This window comes from Ambystoma mexicanum, chromosome 2q, assembly GCF_040938575.1.
Source record: "Ambystoma mexicanum isolate Mex_15411 chromosome 2q, UKY_AmexF1_1, whole genome shotgun sequence".
Classification (NCBI taxonomy): Eukaryota; Metazoa; Chordata; class Amphibia; order Caudata; family Ambystomatidae; genus Ambystoma; species Ambystoma mexicanum.
Window position 1 is genome coordinate 1,337,159,530 of NC_090924.1, and position 16,142 is coordinate 1,337,175,671.

General features: G+C 46.0%; 1 protein-coding gene across 1 annotated transcript in view; it reads left to right on the forward strand.

Moving 5' to 3' along the window:
• Positions 1-16,142, forward strand: part of TGFBR2 (transforming growth factor beta receptor 2) — a 248,507-nt gene that overhangs the window by 156,068 nt on the left and 76,297 nt on the right. The window contains exon 3 of the mRNA XM_069648799.1: positions 13,429-13,628. Within this exon, the coding sequence (XP_069504900.1) occupies positions 13,429-13,628 (200 nt within the window). The remainder of the gene's footprint in view (positions 1-13,428; positions 13,629-16,142) is intronic.

Sequence of the window (16,142 nt, forward strand, 5' to 3'; positions counted from 1 at the left end):
GTGTTGCCCATGGTGGCTGGGTGGTGGGGTGGCTGGGAGACATGAGTGGGGTCCTGGTGGGGGCTGCCCATGGTGGCTGGGCGGTGGGGTGGGTGGGAGACATGAGTGGGGGCCTGGTAGTGGCTGCCCATGGTGGCTGGGGGGTGGGGGTGGGTGGGAGACATGAGTGGGGGCCTGGTGGAGGCTGCCCCTGCACTGCTGGGGGGTGGGGGTGGGTGGGAGACATGAGTGGGGGCCTGGTGGGGGCTGCCCATGGTGGCTGGGGGGTGGGGGTGGTGGTAGACATGGGTGGGAGCCTGGTGGGGGCTGCCCATGGTGGCTGGGGGGTGGGGGTGGGTGGGAGACATGAGTGGGGGCCTGGTGGGGGCTGCCCATGGTGGCTGGGGGGTGGGGGTGGGTGGGAGACATAAGTGGGGGCCTGATGGGGGCTGCCCATGGTGGCTGGGGGGTGGGGGGTGGTGGTAGACATGGGTGGGAGCCTGGTGGGGGCTGCCCATGGTGGCTGGGGGTGGGAGGGTGGTAGAAATGGGTGGGAGCCTGGTGGGGGCTGCCCATGGTGGCTGGGGGGTGGGGGTGGGTGTGAGACATGAGTGGGGGCCTGGTGGGGGCTGCCCATGGTGGCTGGGGTTGGGTGGGGTGGTAGAAATGGGTGGGAGCCTGGTGGGGGCTGCCCATGGTGGCTGGGGGGGGTGGGTGGGAGACATGAGTGGGGGCCTGGTGGAGGCTGCCCATGGTGGCTGGGGGGTGGGGGTGGTGGGAGACATGGGTGGGGCCCTCGTGGAGGGTGCCCCACACTGCTGGGGGGTGGGGGTGGTGGTAGACATGGGTGGGAGCCTGGTGGGGACTGCCCATGGTGGCTGGGGAGGGGGTGGGTGGGAGACATGAGTGGGGGCCTGGTGGGGGCTGCCCATGGTGGCTGGGGGGTGGGGGTGGTGGTAGACATGGGTGGGAGCCTGGTGGGGGCTGCCCATGGTGGCTGGGGGGTGGGGGTGGTGGTAGACATGGGTGGGAGCCTGGTGGGGGATGCCCATGGTGGCTGGGGGGTGGGGGTGGTGGTAGACATGGGTGGGAGCCTGGTGGGGGCTGCCCATGGTGGCTGGGGGGTGGGGGTGGGTGGGAGACATGAGTGGGGGCCTGGTGGGGGCTGCCCATGGTGGCTGGGGGGTGGGGGTGGGTGGGAGACATGAGTGGGGGCCTGGTGGGGCTGCCCATGGTGGCTGGGGGGTGGGGGGAGTGGTAGACATGGGTGGGAGCCTGGTGAGGGCTGCCATGGTGGCTGGGGGCGGTGGGTGGGAGACATGAGTGGGGGCCTGGTGGGGGCTGCCCATGGTGGCTGGGGGGTGGAGCTGGTGGGTTTAGACATGAGTGGGGGCCTGGTGGAGGCTGCCCCACAGTGCTGGGGGTGGGGGTCGTGGTAGACATGGGTGGGAGCCTGGTGGGAGCTGCCCATGGTGGCTGGGGGGTGGGGGTGATAGGGGACATGAGTGGGGGCCTGGTGGAGGGTGCCCCATACTGCTGGTGGGTGGGTGGGGGGTGGCCGACATGAGCAGGTGTGCAGGGTAGTTCCCTGTTTTGTGGGCTGCCTGCAGGGTCCGTGGAGGGTGTACAGGGATCACCTGTGAGGACCCACCCAGCCTAGTCGCGTGTGTAACTTCCCGCGCACCCCTGCAATACACGTACCCAGCCAAATCGCGTGTGATAATTCCCGCGCACCCCTGTAATACACGTACCCAGCCAAATCGCGTGTCATTATTCCCGCGCACCCCTGTAACACACGTACCCAGCCAAATCACATGTGACAATTCCCGCGTACCCCTGTAATACACGTACCCTGGCTAATCGCGTGTAAAACTTCACGCGTACCCCTGTCATACACGTATCCAGCCAAATCGCGTGTGATAATTCCCGCGTACCCCTGTAATACACGTACCCTGGCTAATTACGTGTAAAACTTCACGCGTACCCCTGTCATACACGTACCCTGGCTAATTGCATGTAAAACTTCCCACGTACCCCTGATATGAACGTTACCCGCTTTGCTTTTATTGTTTGGCAGCCCTGTAAACTGGTCCAGGGTTAGCGCAGCCCTTTGCGATGATTTAGCGATTTTGATGACTTTTCCTTGCGCGAGGGCGTTCTTGGGGGCGTTTCTGGCACTGCTGCAGGGTCGCTGCGATACTCTGCGCCACGGCTGGTTTGGGAGCCTAAAATCCATGAATACGCTGTGCGCGGAAATCGGTTTTGGCGCACATGCCTGGTGCAGACAATCGCACGCGGACACTCTGCGCCAGCCGCTTGCGACACTTTTCTGCAAAATTCTATGAATTACCCTGATATTCTGTTAGCAATTCAAAGAACTTTAATGCTATTTGTATACAACTTTATATTCTCCATGCTGCCAATCTGCAATGTGATTGGCCTGTGATGTATGAGTGACATCATAGAGAAGACCTGTTTTCCATTTTCATAAATAAATACAGACAAAGAGTAGATCTATTTCCATCTGTATTTATGTGTAAAAATCAGTAAAGACGGAAAACTGCAAGCCTTAATTATATCACATGCGTGTTCCGCACATGCATAGAGGTCATTCATTTCATCTAAGCCCAAGGTCTATTGTATTCTGTCATTAGAATTGATCTTTTATAACACACTTAAGACCAGCGAGTGGTTGCTAAGCACAGGATCGGGATTCAAACCTGTGTTGTGCTGCATTGTTTTGCTTCAAAATACAAACATGTTGACCCTGAGCTAACCATTAAAGACATGATACATGCGTGATTTCTTATCTGTTGTTTGTGGCCATTGTCCTGATTGTTTTCCCTTTGAAATGTGTTCCGCCATTGTGTGTTGTTTGTGTCTGTTTATGGCTATTGTGTAGCACTATATTACACACTAGTTATTCTATGCGTGTTGATCTTGGGCATGGTGTGGCGTTGCAAGTGCAGGTGTCATGCGTGAATGTGCCTAAATTAATCTGTCTCTACGCACCTATGAATATATAAAATAGGTGCGTGCAGTCCCTGCTTTTTCTTGTTGTCTATTTTGCCAAGTTGTTTTATGCATGTTCATGTTGTGTTTGTATATAGACTGTCAGTGTTGTATGGCCCATTCTCATCAATTGTATTCCAGAATTACACATATGTTACATGTGTGCTGTGCTTGCACTTGTCGATTACTATTTAACTGAACTGTTTTCCTCCCATTAATGTTGTGTGTGTGAATAGGTCTTCTGTTGTCTCGGCCTGCTATTGTTGATTGTATTCTGGTTTTACACATATCAAAAGTGGGTGCTTTCCTTGCCGGCTGTCCATGATTATTTTTCTAAATTGTAATTCTCACGTTCATGTTGTGTGTGATTGTCGGTCGTCCGTACGTCTTGACCTAATGTTGTGCATTCTATTTTGCCATTTCAAGTAGAATGCATGATTCTTTGTGTTCCTGTTGTCGATGGGTCAGATTGATGCATATTGGTCATACGTATAATCTGGGTGCATTGTGGTCAGCTGCTTTCTGTGCATGCTCTGTACATTTGGTGCATGTTGTCCGATGTGCGGACCTGTATTGATCGAGTGTCATTCTGAGCGTGTTCTTCTTGGTTATGCTGCACACCTAGTCAGGTCTTTTATGTGCATGCATTAGACACAAGCTTGTGCAGAATCTACACATTCTTGCAGGTGTACAAATCTACATATATTGAATCAACCTCATTACGAGTTTGGTGGTACCACTAAACTGTATTACCGTTACCACCACTTGGGATGGCGGTATTACTGCCGGACTACAAGTGGTGGTGTACGCCCCCATTTTGTATGAGTCATAGGACTCAAAGGGGCATTTTTGATGGAATTACCACAGCGGTAGTACTGCTGAAAATGGGCATCCCATGGATGGCGGTGAATCCTCCAACTTTCCACCCAACTAATAGTTGGGTGATGCAGTAATGCAGCGGTATATGGTAATACTGCCGCATTGAACCCGCATTGAACGCGCACTGCCCAACTCATAATGATGGCCATTGTTTTTCATATCCCTAGTTTGGATTGTCAGAGTTTCAAAAGTGGGCTGTTGCGTTGTTCAATATAATCCCAGGATGTTTGCTGAAAATCCAAATCCAACAAGGGCAATGTGCATATGACTCAAAAGTGTTTTTTTTTAAAGATCTTGAGGCACAATGGTGCTGCTTGTGCGCTATCATAGAGCCCAGTGGGATGAGATGGAGATCGTGAGAAAGGAGGTCCCTGACGAACTTCAACCAGCTTTCCAAACATTATTAAGGTGGGAAAGCAGACTGCAAATTTACAGGTGTATCGACCCACGTTCAAGTTATTATGCTGCAACATTTGGTGCTGTGGGTTTAGAAAATCCAAGATGGCCAAAAAGCCCACATTTGCGCCAGAATCCAGAAAAACCGCACAGTTTTTGCGCACACCAAAATGGTCGCCTGACCCGCCACCCATCAGTGCGAGCGTAATGGGCCAGAAGCACCATGAGTGAAACGTGGTGCCAAAGGAAAAACAGCAGAGCCTGTTAGCTCAAAAAGCGCTTTGAAATCACCTTTGTTTCTCTGAATGCAAGCTCAAAATGCCTATTTCAAACATTGCAAGATTTTCAAAAATCTTACTGAACACCAGCAGATGTGTGGTAGAATGAAATCTTGTGTGCACACAAAATTTGGAAAGATGAAGAGCCTAAAATAATGTTCATAACAAAACTGGCTCAGTTGTGGAGGTCAGCAGCCTAAGTGAAATGGGATTTAAAGCCACTGAAATCGAAATGTTTAAAATAAATGAGTGACCTACTTTTGAGTGTCACATATGTTGCAACTGTTTAAATGTCATAGTTTTGAACTTAGGATCAGCGTTCTAGCTGCATGTGTCAAAATTGTAAGTTTGATTTGAATGAAGAAAAATGGGAACAAAAGTGACCTTTGGCTGAAGCCTGGCTTAAAGGGACTGAATTCTGCCCGCCAACTACCCCCGACAGGAGTTGAAACTTGCCCAGCAACTGTATTCACAGGCCTGGCCTCCCTTCTGCTGCCCCACCAAAAGGAGATCACACCTCTCTGATTGAATCAGGGGAGGAGTACCTGGGACTGCAGGAAACAGAATAATGAACTTTCCCTGGCTCAGGCAAATGTTAAATCAGGGGGTCGTAAATGGCTTCCTCTTGGAAGGAAATGGGAGGGGCACTGCCTCTGTGAGCCAGCTGAGCTTGGAGGAAGTGGACAAACTAGAAATTCCCCCATGTGCTGTTGGAAACCACACCCATCTGGGCCAGAGCATAATTTTAGAAATATGGATAATTCATCGTACATAATTGTCAAAATTATATCCATAATTCCTGTGATTTTTCTGTGCACATTTTAAGAGGTGATAGGACTCTGTGGTATGTTCTGGGGGGTAGTAGCGGAAAATAGGGTATTACTCCAAATGTATGTATGTTAAAAATCTGACACTTCATCATCTGATGCCCATATTCTTTGCGCACATTTTTGTAAATTCTGGAAAAGGTTAGAGGTTGTGTTCTGGATGAAAAGGGCAGAATTCTGTCAGAAGTGGACACAACATCTTACAAAGACAGGGATCGGATGGTTTGGTGCTACAGAAAATATGTTAACTGGACATATAATATTAGAAAAATTGTACATAGATAAATATGCATTTGGATCAAAAATAGATTTGTGTGCAAAGCGACAAGGGGAGGATTCTCTGACCCATAAACATACCTCAGCACAATGACACTCCATTTCTTTCCCCCAATCAAGGGAGAGAGGAGAACTTAGGCAATGATAAGTTGCGGGGGGCAGGCTTAGTTATGCCCACGCACACACCCATTTTCAAAAGACATAAAAAGAGCCACTGAGACCCAAGGAGGGACATTCACTTTCCACTTCAAACTGATTTCTTGCGAAGCGCTTTGCCAAAAGACTCCAGAACCAGAACTTAGAATCCAGACTTCAGAACTTGCAGCAGAGAGGCCTAGTCCAAAAGCTGAATCCTTCTCATCAGGCCTCAGAATCCAGCCACCTAACCAAACTAGTCAACAGCCAGGCTGTGCTGTTCGCTTCTGGCTAGAACTTTTGCCAGAACCAGAGACCCAGACCAGACCGCGGTGCCAGTACCAGACCCAGAAGCAGAGCTGTATCCAAACCGCAGACCAGACCCAGACCGCTGTGCAGTGCCAAGAACTTTTGCCAGAACCAGAGATCCAGACCAGCAGATCAGAGAGAACCGCAGCTAAACCTGTTGACCAGATCTGTGACGAGGCCCATTCCTTCCAAAATTAGGAGTGAGTATTCAGCCAGAGCTGTGCAGAACCAATCTCTTAGTTTAAATTAATCTAATTGAAACCATTTCCACCTATTTAGAACTGCATAGAAATCGTGTGTCCATTCTGTGATTTCAAACCTGTGAAAGTGTCATTTGTCATTCTGAGCTTTACTTTCTTTCTGAAAATCTACCTCCACTAAATCGTCCATATCTGTGGAACCTCACACGCTAGGAACAAGATTTAACTTTCATCTTAAAGATAAGAATCTAAGCTTTCCAACAAGCCCAGAACCAACTTTCTTATAGTTTTTCCGTAATTGCGATCGACGCACTCGAAAAAAGTGGCGCGAATTGCAATTTGATTCAACTTCTTCACCTGTCAAAAATAGCTGTCTTTTGCTTCCATTGCTGAAATTCGTTTTCAACCTGATAATCCCTCATGAATCATTGCTAGTGTCGACCTGAACTAATTCAAAGTAGCTGTCACTTACCCTGATTCTCCTATAGGGAATTAAAATCATTTTAGCATATTTTCACTTCATTGCAAATCACATTAAAAATATTTGTGGCTGTTTAAAAGCATACCGGTTGCTCTAAGCTTGCTAGGGGGGAACTGAACTGCTTTTGATTGTATTCCTGAAAACTGAGTGCTCTCTTTTCCATCTCTTTATATTGCATAGGGGGGGAGTGGATTGTCAAAAGAAAAAGTGATCATATTATCTCTTGTTGAAACCATATCAGTTTATTTCTGTGCTGCATTCTTTTCCATCATTGCATTTCCTTGAAACCATAAAAGTATTCTCAGCTACCTTATCCTTTCTATACCAACTCCTAAGTGATTAAAAAAAAGTGTGCTAGTGTAATATTATCCATTGTTGATCACTGTCATATTCATAAGTGTCATGTCAAATATTAATATATTCATAAACGTGTGATATATATATTGTTTAATTTTTCAATACATCTTTTAATTTGCAAAACAAACCTACTTCTTGGCTCAGTGAAGTCAGGGGGATTCAAAGAGAGGGGCGTTATACAAGGGTTTATCATCCAGATCTATGAACTTGTCATAAAAATATATAAATAAGGACTTCCCTTGGGCATCCTAGACTAGGCATTGACTTAGTTGGAGTGCTGAATTGAAGTCACTTAACAAAATGCAGTCATTAGAAATGACCTGGATGCAGCAGAAACTCCAGGAGCTCAGGTAGCTGATGCAATTGTGATGAAGCATCATGTGCGCGCTGTGAGGCACAGACACCAAAGCAGAAACCCAGATGAATGTATGAGACAAGCAAGTGGAGGACTCAATGCTTTTTGGAAAGGTGGTAGAGGAAAATCAAGAAAGATGCAGCGGGAACACCTGCCTCGATTATAGAAAGACACCTCTGGTGCTATTTTAAAAGGGTGCCATTATACTAGTACCATGGAACCCGTAAACACAGGTAATTTACTTGCTCTATTTCTTAGTTCCTATAAATGACAAAAAAAAAACCTACACCCAGTGGAAAAAAAAGTAAAACCCTAAAATTTCTGAATGAGAACTTTACAAGAAGTAAACCTGCTCTGAAAGAGGGGAGATTACATGGCAACTTTGGATGTGAAAGATGAGTTATATCCTATTGCAATGTTCCCAGGACACCACAGGTTTTTGCGTTTCAAGGAAGACAGCCATCATATTCAGTTCAAAAGGTTTCCTTTTGGTATTGCATCGGCACCTCGTTTGTTCACTGTGGTAGCAGCACATCTGTGCTGGCAGAACATACCAATGTACCTATATCTACATGACTGACCAATAACATGAAAGAGCGCAGAAACATGCGCCAAAAAAGCTCAGGAGATGATAGATCTGTCTCCTCTGAGATCCATTTTGGACACAACCGTGGTGATAGCTTTACTCATTTCCAGAAAGAGTCTAAGCATTACTATCCCAACTCCCTTATTACAAGGTCAGTCAGCTGATAAAAGTCAAAAGGGTCGTAGAACCATTGGGGTTGATGGCGTTATGCATTTTCATCATTCCTTATGCACGCCTCAATACGTACCTGCTACAGCAATGGCTCACAAGCCAGTAATCTCAGGCAGCTGGCGGATGGGATGATCTAGTCATGGCATCACAAAAGTTGGCAAACATGGTCCAGTGGTGGACATTTGTTAAAGGGAAGAGATTTCTTCAGTCCATGACCACAGACACCTCACTGGTCATCTGGGGGGGTCGCATTGTCAAGAGCTCCAAGTGTAGGGCAAGTGGTCCAAACAGCAGGCAGCACAGCACACAAACCTACTGGAACTTTTGGAAATCAAAATGGACCTATGCTCATTCCAAGCACTACTTCAAAACAAGAGCTTGCTGATCAACACAGTACCACAGCCATATCCTACATAAACAAACAGGGTGTCACACATTCAAAAGCACTGTATCTTCTCGCACTGCACACTTGGCATTGATGCATCATCAGAAACATATTTATCCAAGCACAGCGTATAGTGGTAGTGCACAATTGTCTGGCAGACATCTTAAGCAGGGTTGCAGTGAGGGAACAAGAATGGGAAATCAGCACATGCTTTCACAGATTGTAGCAGCCTTGGGTTATACATCAATAGGCCTTTTTTAGGCAGCAGAGAATGCAAAATGTGCATCCTTAGCATCCAGGTACACACAGCAGGGGTCACTAGTGAACTCACTACAGATGAACTGCAATGGGTATGCCCACATGCTTTTCACTGACACCATTAGATAGCAAATCAGAACCCATGCTATTGCAGGAACACTTGATAATGATTCACATTGCGCCAATGCAGGCGATGCACCACTGGTGCCCTCACCTTGCAAGCATGCCAATGTAGCCACTCATCAAGCTCCAACCAGTAGAAAACCTGTTAACACAAGAGCAACAGCAGATAACAGATCCAAGTCTGCACATTACGAACTTGGTAGCTTGGCTCATGGGGTCACAGAGTTTGACCAGTTAGACGTGCCACTGCAATGCAGGGGCATCTTGCGGTCAGCACAGGAAGGTGACCGTAGATACTGCCACTTTAGCAAGTGAAACTGGTTTGCCATTTGGTACTTAAAGAAATTTATCAACCCAATTGGCATCACACCAGCAGACGTTGTTACTAAACTGCTGTTTCTCCTTGACTCAGGTGTAATTTACAACTCACTCAAAGTACATTTAGCAGTGTTAGCAGTGCAGTGTACACCATCGCTCAACACATATGGGCCTCATCACGAGTTGGGGGGTATCCCGGCGGTATTACCACTGGGATACTGCCCGGGCTAATAGCGTTACCACCAAACCCTTTGGCGCTATTAGCGCCAAATCACGGGTTTGGCAGTAACAGTAATTTTCAGAACAATTAGAGTGCGCTAATAGGGCGGCACAAATTGCTCCCGAAAATGGGAATTTTCCCGGCGCATTTATCACCAGCTCAGAGCTAGGGGTAAATGCAGCCAAACATTTGATTTGGTGGACCCTTAAATGCAGCGGTAATAGCATTACTGCCGCATTCAAGGACTACCGCCAAACTCGTGATGACCCTGATAGTGTCATGGTGGAAGTTGCCTATTGTCAAGCAACTTATGGAATGTGTGAAGCTTATTTATCCACCAGTCGGGCACCCACCCTTCTGGCTGAGATGTTCATACGGTCCTTCAAAGACTAATGAGACCTCCTTTTGAGCCAATGAATGAGACACCTTTAAAGTGGCATTCCTTGTCGCAATTACTTCTATCAGAAGCATACGTGAGTTACAGTCCTTCTGAGTGACCAAACCTTTTGTCATTATGCACAAGCATAAGGTGATTTTGAGACCTCATGCACTTTTTTCAACTACATTTCAAAATTCCATGTCACTGCATGTTAAAAGAGCAATCATGTTCTTCCTCAGTAGAAATGAAGACCTGCGAAAAACAAGTCAACACTTTTGTTTCCTTCATAACAGGAAGCAAAGGTGCACCAGTAACCAAAATCATCATTGCAAGATGGATCTTTAGGGGCTAAGCGCTCACCCCTGATATCCCGTGGTCGATGTGTACGAAATGAAGTAGTGGGACTTTGCTCCCTGCTGGCCTGCCTCTGCTCCCCACAAACCCCATCCTCAAGCCCACTCCCAGGCGCCATCGAAACCGTGTGGGGTCAAGTCCTAAAAATTAAAGTGGGGGGACTCATCAACAAACGCAATTGGATGTGACGTCGTCAGAAATTAGCATGTCAAAGTGAAATGTGTGCATTTCATTAAATTGACTTTGAATAACCAACCAAATTGAACAGGACAAATGGCATTTGTCTTTCATAAAATCAACACACACACAAAACCAAGTCAGGATATTTTCTTCTAATAGTGATTTTGAAAACTTTAAAATGTGTGCATGTTTTAAGCTGCAAGAACCAATACAAATGTTTTCCCTGGGACTTGCAGTACCGAAATGAGATACTCCACCTTTAGTTGTTTGTTGTTTTTGATCAGGTTATATAGTGCAGTGGTGAAGTGACCGGCCTACAAACCTGGCGACTGTGGTTTGATCCCCGAGGTCTTCATTAATTCAAAGAGGACATCCATGTTTCTCTTTTAGCTGAGGGGACTGAGTCCACCCTCTGAATAAAGTGGAGGGGACTCCGCCCCGCCCCCCTGCGTATACCCTCGACTTGAGCCCTGGAAACCCTCAAACAAATACATCTGCTGTTTAAGGGATTGTTAAGTGCAGTGCATGAACTGGATGGAAGTGTCAGCTTCTTCCTACACTTTTATTTTATAACTAAACCATTCTGGAACAGCTTCTTTATAAATTAAGAGTACAGGAACAGTAAAACCTTTTTTTGAGAGTAGAGGAACACCGCTCCGAACCACTCCCACATACTTTAACCACTGCTGATATCTGTGCGCAGCCTGCTGACGCAGGTTCGAATCCCTGCAGGGTCAATTCAGCCTTTCATCCTTCCAAAGTTCATAAATTGAGTACCGCTCTGTGGGATAATAATGTCTTTTGTTATTTCAGTGCTCTGAAACCTATAGGTGTGTAGCACTATACAAGAAATACATTATTATCATTATACAGCTACGCTACAATTTAGCACAATAATCCCAACCGTTCACCACTGGATCACACTCCACACGTAGCACTAGAGCAAATTTAGCTGTCAGTGCTAATGTACTGTTAGATTCAAAATATAAACAAGGTGCTACGTTCAGGTGTGCAAACACTATTATTGTGTAGAGACTCGGGCTATATATTAAACACATACACTACCTATAGCCAGTATATTACCTGTTGATTTAGTTTTCTCGCTCTCTCTCTGCACCCCTTTTCTGTCTCGATATTTCTGTCACTCTGTGTCTCACTCTTTCTCTATCTCTCTCTCTGTGGGTGAGAGTTGCTTTGTCATGTGTGCATTTGCTAGAGCCATTGCTGACAGCAGCATGACCAGAGGAACAGCACAGCTATCTTGAAGGATGGTGATGTGCTTTTTTATGGTTAAAGTAAAATGAGAGCAGCAATGGTAGAGGTGTCTCGTGAGGTGGGGACCACCCTGGTTTTGCAGGCACACGTCATGGTGTGGGCACTGCTGGAATGCCGCCATCACACTGAGGGCACAAGGTCCATATGGGTGAGCTGAGTGGGAGGGAGCTAGTCCCTTGGAGTCGGAGGGTCTGTGACAGATAAGAGGACTAGTCTGCAAGCTCTACAATTGGATGTGCTATTTTTAGTTAATTCTTGTGCATACTCTAACATATGTGCAGGTACAGACACACTACCCACCAGTCAATGCCCGGCATGCATAATTAAGCATTGCCTTGGTGCATGAAGAATAAACAGTTCATTGGTTTCAATCTGAATGGATTCCTTTTTAAGAAGGAAGGATATTTTGAGAGACAGAATGCTGTTTAAAAAAAGGAAGTTATGTAATTTTACTATCATTGTAAACTTTCTATTTTTGAAGTTGTTCTATGCTCATTTCCAGTGGTATGTATTGTAATAAGAATGTTACATGTGTGTTAGTAAAGCACATTATCAAAACCGAGAATAACCAAATGGATTGTTTTCTGATATGAGGTTATCATTTCCATAATGAACAGTCTAGGGCCCTTTCATTTCACTGCTTTTGGAATATTCCGATGAGAAATGGTAATGGGGCAAAGAACAATAATGAACATTTGGGGAACATAAAAATGAACTCTGAAACTTACATTTGGCAAACATTGCTAAGAGCATAGGGTTGGTTGAGTGAATCTCTAAGTACATAATACACACTAGGCCTGCCGCACATTTCAATTTTCACAACACTTACATTAAAGTGTTTGTCACCAAGAACCATATAAGCTCCTTCGGACAGCCTCAGGGTTTGGATGTAAGGATAAAATAGGGCTGTCCTGGGTTTCGAAGCCTTGCATTTAAGAAAAGGAATGGGTGGACTCCAGGATTAGGGTGTGTCTGTGTGTGGGGGTGTGCACATTGCCCAGTCCCAATGCCCAGAGTTGTGTGTGTGCGTGTGTATTGCAAGCAGCGCATTGGGCACTGCTATATCCTATTTGCCAGCCTGAATTATAAAAGAATATAACCCATGCTTCCATTTTAAACAAAATATCCGATTGATGGAATGGTTTGCCCGGTGCAAAGTGGCTTTGCACTTGTGCAAAGTGACTTTGCACTTCCAACACACATGCTGATTCATGGAACAGTGCAAAGCACGGCACACATACACTTTGACTGCTCCATGAATCAGGGTGGAGCAGTGCAAAGCGACTTTGCACGGCAAAAAGACACGTTGCACTGTTCCATGAATCGGCATGTGTGTTGGCAGTGCAAAGTCACACTTTGCACTAGTGAAAACCCCCTTTGCACCGGGCAAAAAATTCCATGAATCGGGCCCTAAATGCTTTCAGCATTTAGATGTTTGCTTTCAGTGAATGAGTAAGTAGTTTCACTTTCAGTGGCATGCTCTGCTTGCACTGTCAGGTATTCTGATAGGTCCTGATGGTAGTTTGGGAGCAATAGAAACCCGAGCTAACAAATGGAACTAAATGACCAGTGAGAAAGAAAGGAAGACTGAACAAGGCCTTTAATAATATTAATTGACTGCTGAAAACAGAAAGTGAATGAACACAGACATGAAATAAAGCACTGTTTCCGTTCTATTTTTCCTGAATTCTTTAGGCGAATCACTGGTGAAAGCCCACCCTCTGACGCACTGTGTGACGGTCTAGAGCGGGGCCTCTACGTCTCCACTGTCCTCGCTGAAGAGTACCCCTCCTCTGATGTGTGTGCAATGGAAGAAAGGAAAGTGGCCGATGGGAACCTCTATATGTGCTTCTGCCGGGAGGAGCTATGCAACGTCCAACCTGCTCTGACAAAAGGTATGTGCCAATGTCTTCCAGCGTTCTGCATACCAACTAGCTACACCTGTACAACAGTGCATCCAGGCTTTAGCTGAGCACCTCGAGCTTTCTGCTCACTTTACTGCTGACTGCTCAGTTGACTACTGACTGCCCAGGCAATGTAAGCCCCATGAAGCTGATGACCTATGTAACAGACACCTGAAAAAATGAAGTACAACGTCACAAAATACTCTGGCCTATTAATTACGAAGGTGTCGCTGAATGCAAAACGCTCACATTGGAAATTAACTTGAAACAAACCATGACGTTTGTGTCAAAAGGATCAACTGGTTACCCGCGAGAAGCTACCCTGCCCTCTGGCTTCCAGCACCGTACCCTAATATCACGCCTTTAAACACTTGTGTTATAGGTGCGTTATGAATGCCATATCATATCATATCGTATCATAATAGGGTCTCGCGTGCAATATTCAAATTATACAATTAATACATGTGGTTCTCATAGCACAAAAATAATAGGGCTTGTCATAAAATGAGTTGGATTACCATAGGCTGTTACTTTTTAAAAAAAATGTATGTGTGTTTAGTCAACAAAAATACTTCACAATTTATGGTAGAAAAAAAAAAGAAAAAGGCACTGGAAATTAGATAAAATACATCAAATGCACATACATATCACACAAAAAAGCATTGAAAAAGAATAATACAGAGATCCAGGCATCAATATCATCAGTGCATACATCGCACACCCACACACCCCTATACCCACACACCTACACCCACTGATGATAATACCTTCCCTGAAATGTTACTCTACGCTATTGTAACTTGACTCTGTGGTAATCATCGAATCTACCAAGAAAAGGGTATAGGGCTGAATTTGTCTGGGCAGGATTAAGACTCACAAGTTAAGGTTGACCCCAGATCTCTCCAATAGACTCACAGCCCAGCGAGCTGTTAGTTATTAAAGGCCTCTGCTTCAGCCCACCGTTGTTTTGGTTTTATTTATTTAATTATTTACTTGTCGGTGCTGGCTTTTTGTTTATCACTTTTTTAGATTGTTCTCTGCCTATCAACCCTTAGGTAGCTTCACCCTGCTACTGACCACACTCTCTCTGCCTTTCTCTTGCTGGCTCTAGGCTCCTAGCGGCATAATTGACATAATTAACATCTCTTCACACCCAAGTCAGCCTTCTCACCTACTGCTGGGTGCTCCCCTCTCATCCCCCTCTTCCTTTTAACCTATGCCACTCTTGCTTGGGCTCTGGAATGCTCAATCTCTCTCTTCATTAAAAAGTCAATTCTTATAGTCCAAGTCAACTCACATCGGCTTAAACTCTCTGTCATTGGCATCACTGAAACATGACCCAGCCCACTGTTGGTGACCTACCACAAAGACTTTGCCATATAATAATTCAGAGTTTTTTATATGGCGCTTTAATCTAAAGCACTTTCCAAAGGACATATTTACATGTATTACTATCATTACCCAATTGAAATTGGTACTCATTTATCAACCTCAGAAGGATGAAAGGCTGAGTTGGCCTTGCCGGGGTTTGAACCTACAACCTGCAGATGAATCATCGATCACAGTAATGAGTATTTAACCCACTGAGCCATCTTACCAGCTGAATTACTCAGAGGTGAAGGGATAGGCCGAGACCATCCACCCTCTCTCACCATCTCACATTCTGCCCCGCCTGAAACCCCCCCTCCTTAGAACACACTGCGATTCAGCTCCTCTATCCAACACCACTAACTATTCTTCCAGGCTCAGACTGTCCTCTATAGCACGAGAGCAATGCCTGATGGGCTCTGCCCAACATTCGAGTGTGTGCCAATTTTGTGTGCCATAGTTGGTTAGTTACTGCACTGTATAGCTGCTAAGTTTGCCCAATGTTATTGATGAAATGTGTGTTAAAAGGCACTATTTACAATTTATTTTACCAAAAACACGGCCTCAGGTAGCACTCAAACAGTTTGTCATGAGAAAGTAAAGCATTTCCATTTGCGATTATGGGCCAGTTTGTTATTAGTGCCCTGGGCAATTTTATTTCACAATCCTACCTGGCATTCTTCAATTCTGTAAGTCACCTGACCTCTCAAGTCCTTTTTATTGCCCTACATGTCCTACTGAACTCTACCCATTAAGACCGCTATTGCCATTATGGAGGCCTTAACCTTCCGGAACTCTCATCTGCCTACCCTACTGCCTCAAACCTGGCCCCGTTCTCTCCGTCCACCCATTGGCCTCCACTGACAACCAATCAACAGACGTTTTTGGTAACTTCCTATATCTAACTGGCCACTCCTACTCCCTCACCTCAGTGGCACTCTCCTCTGTGTGTGATAGCTGCCACATGCACTGTAGTATTTCTGCTGCAAAACCGCCCCTCTATACCCACCCTCCCCCACTAAACATGAATTCAGAACGGATTGTCTGGCTCCCTCCTGCTGTGGTCAGGTCCCCTAGCTCTCACCTCTCCCTTTGAATGCTACTAATAAGCTTATATGATCGTGCCCTCAATCCTCG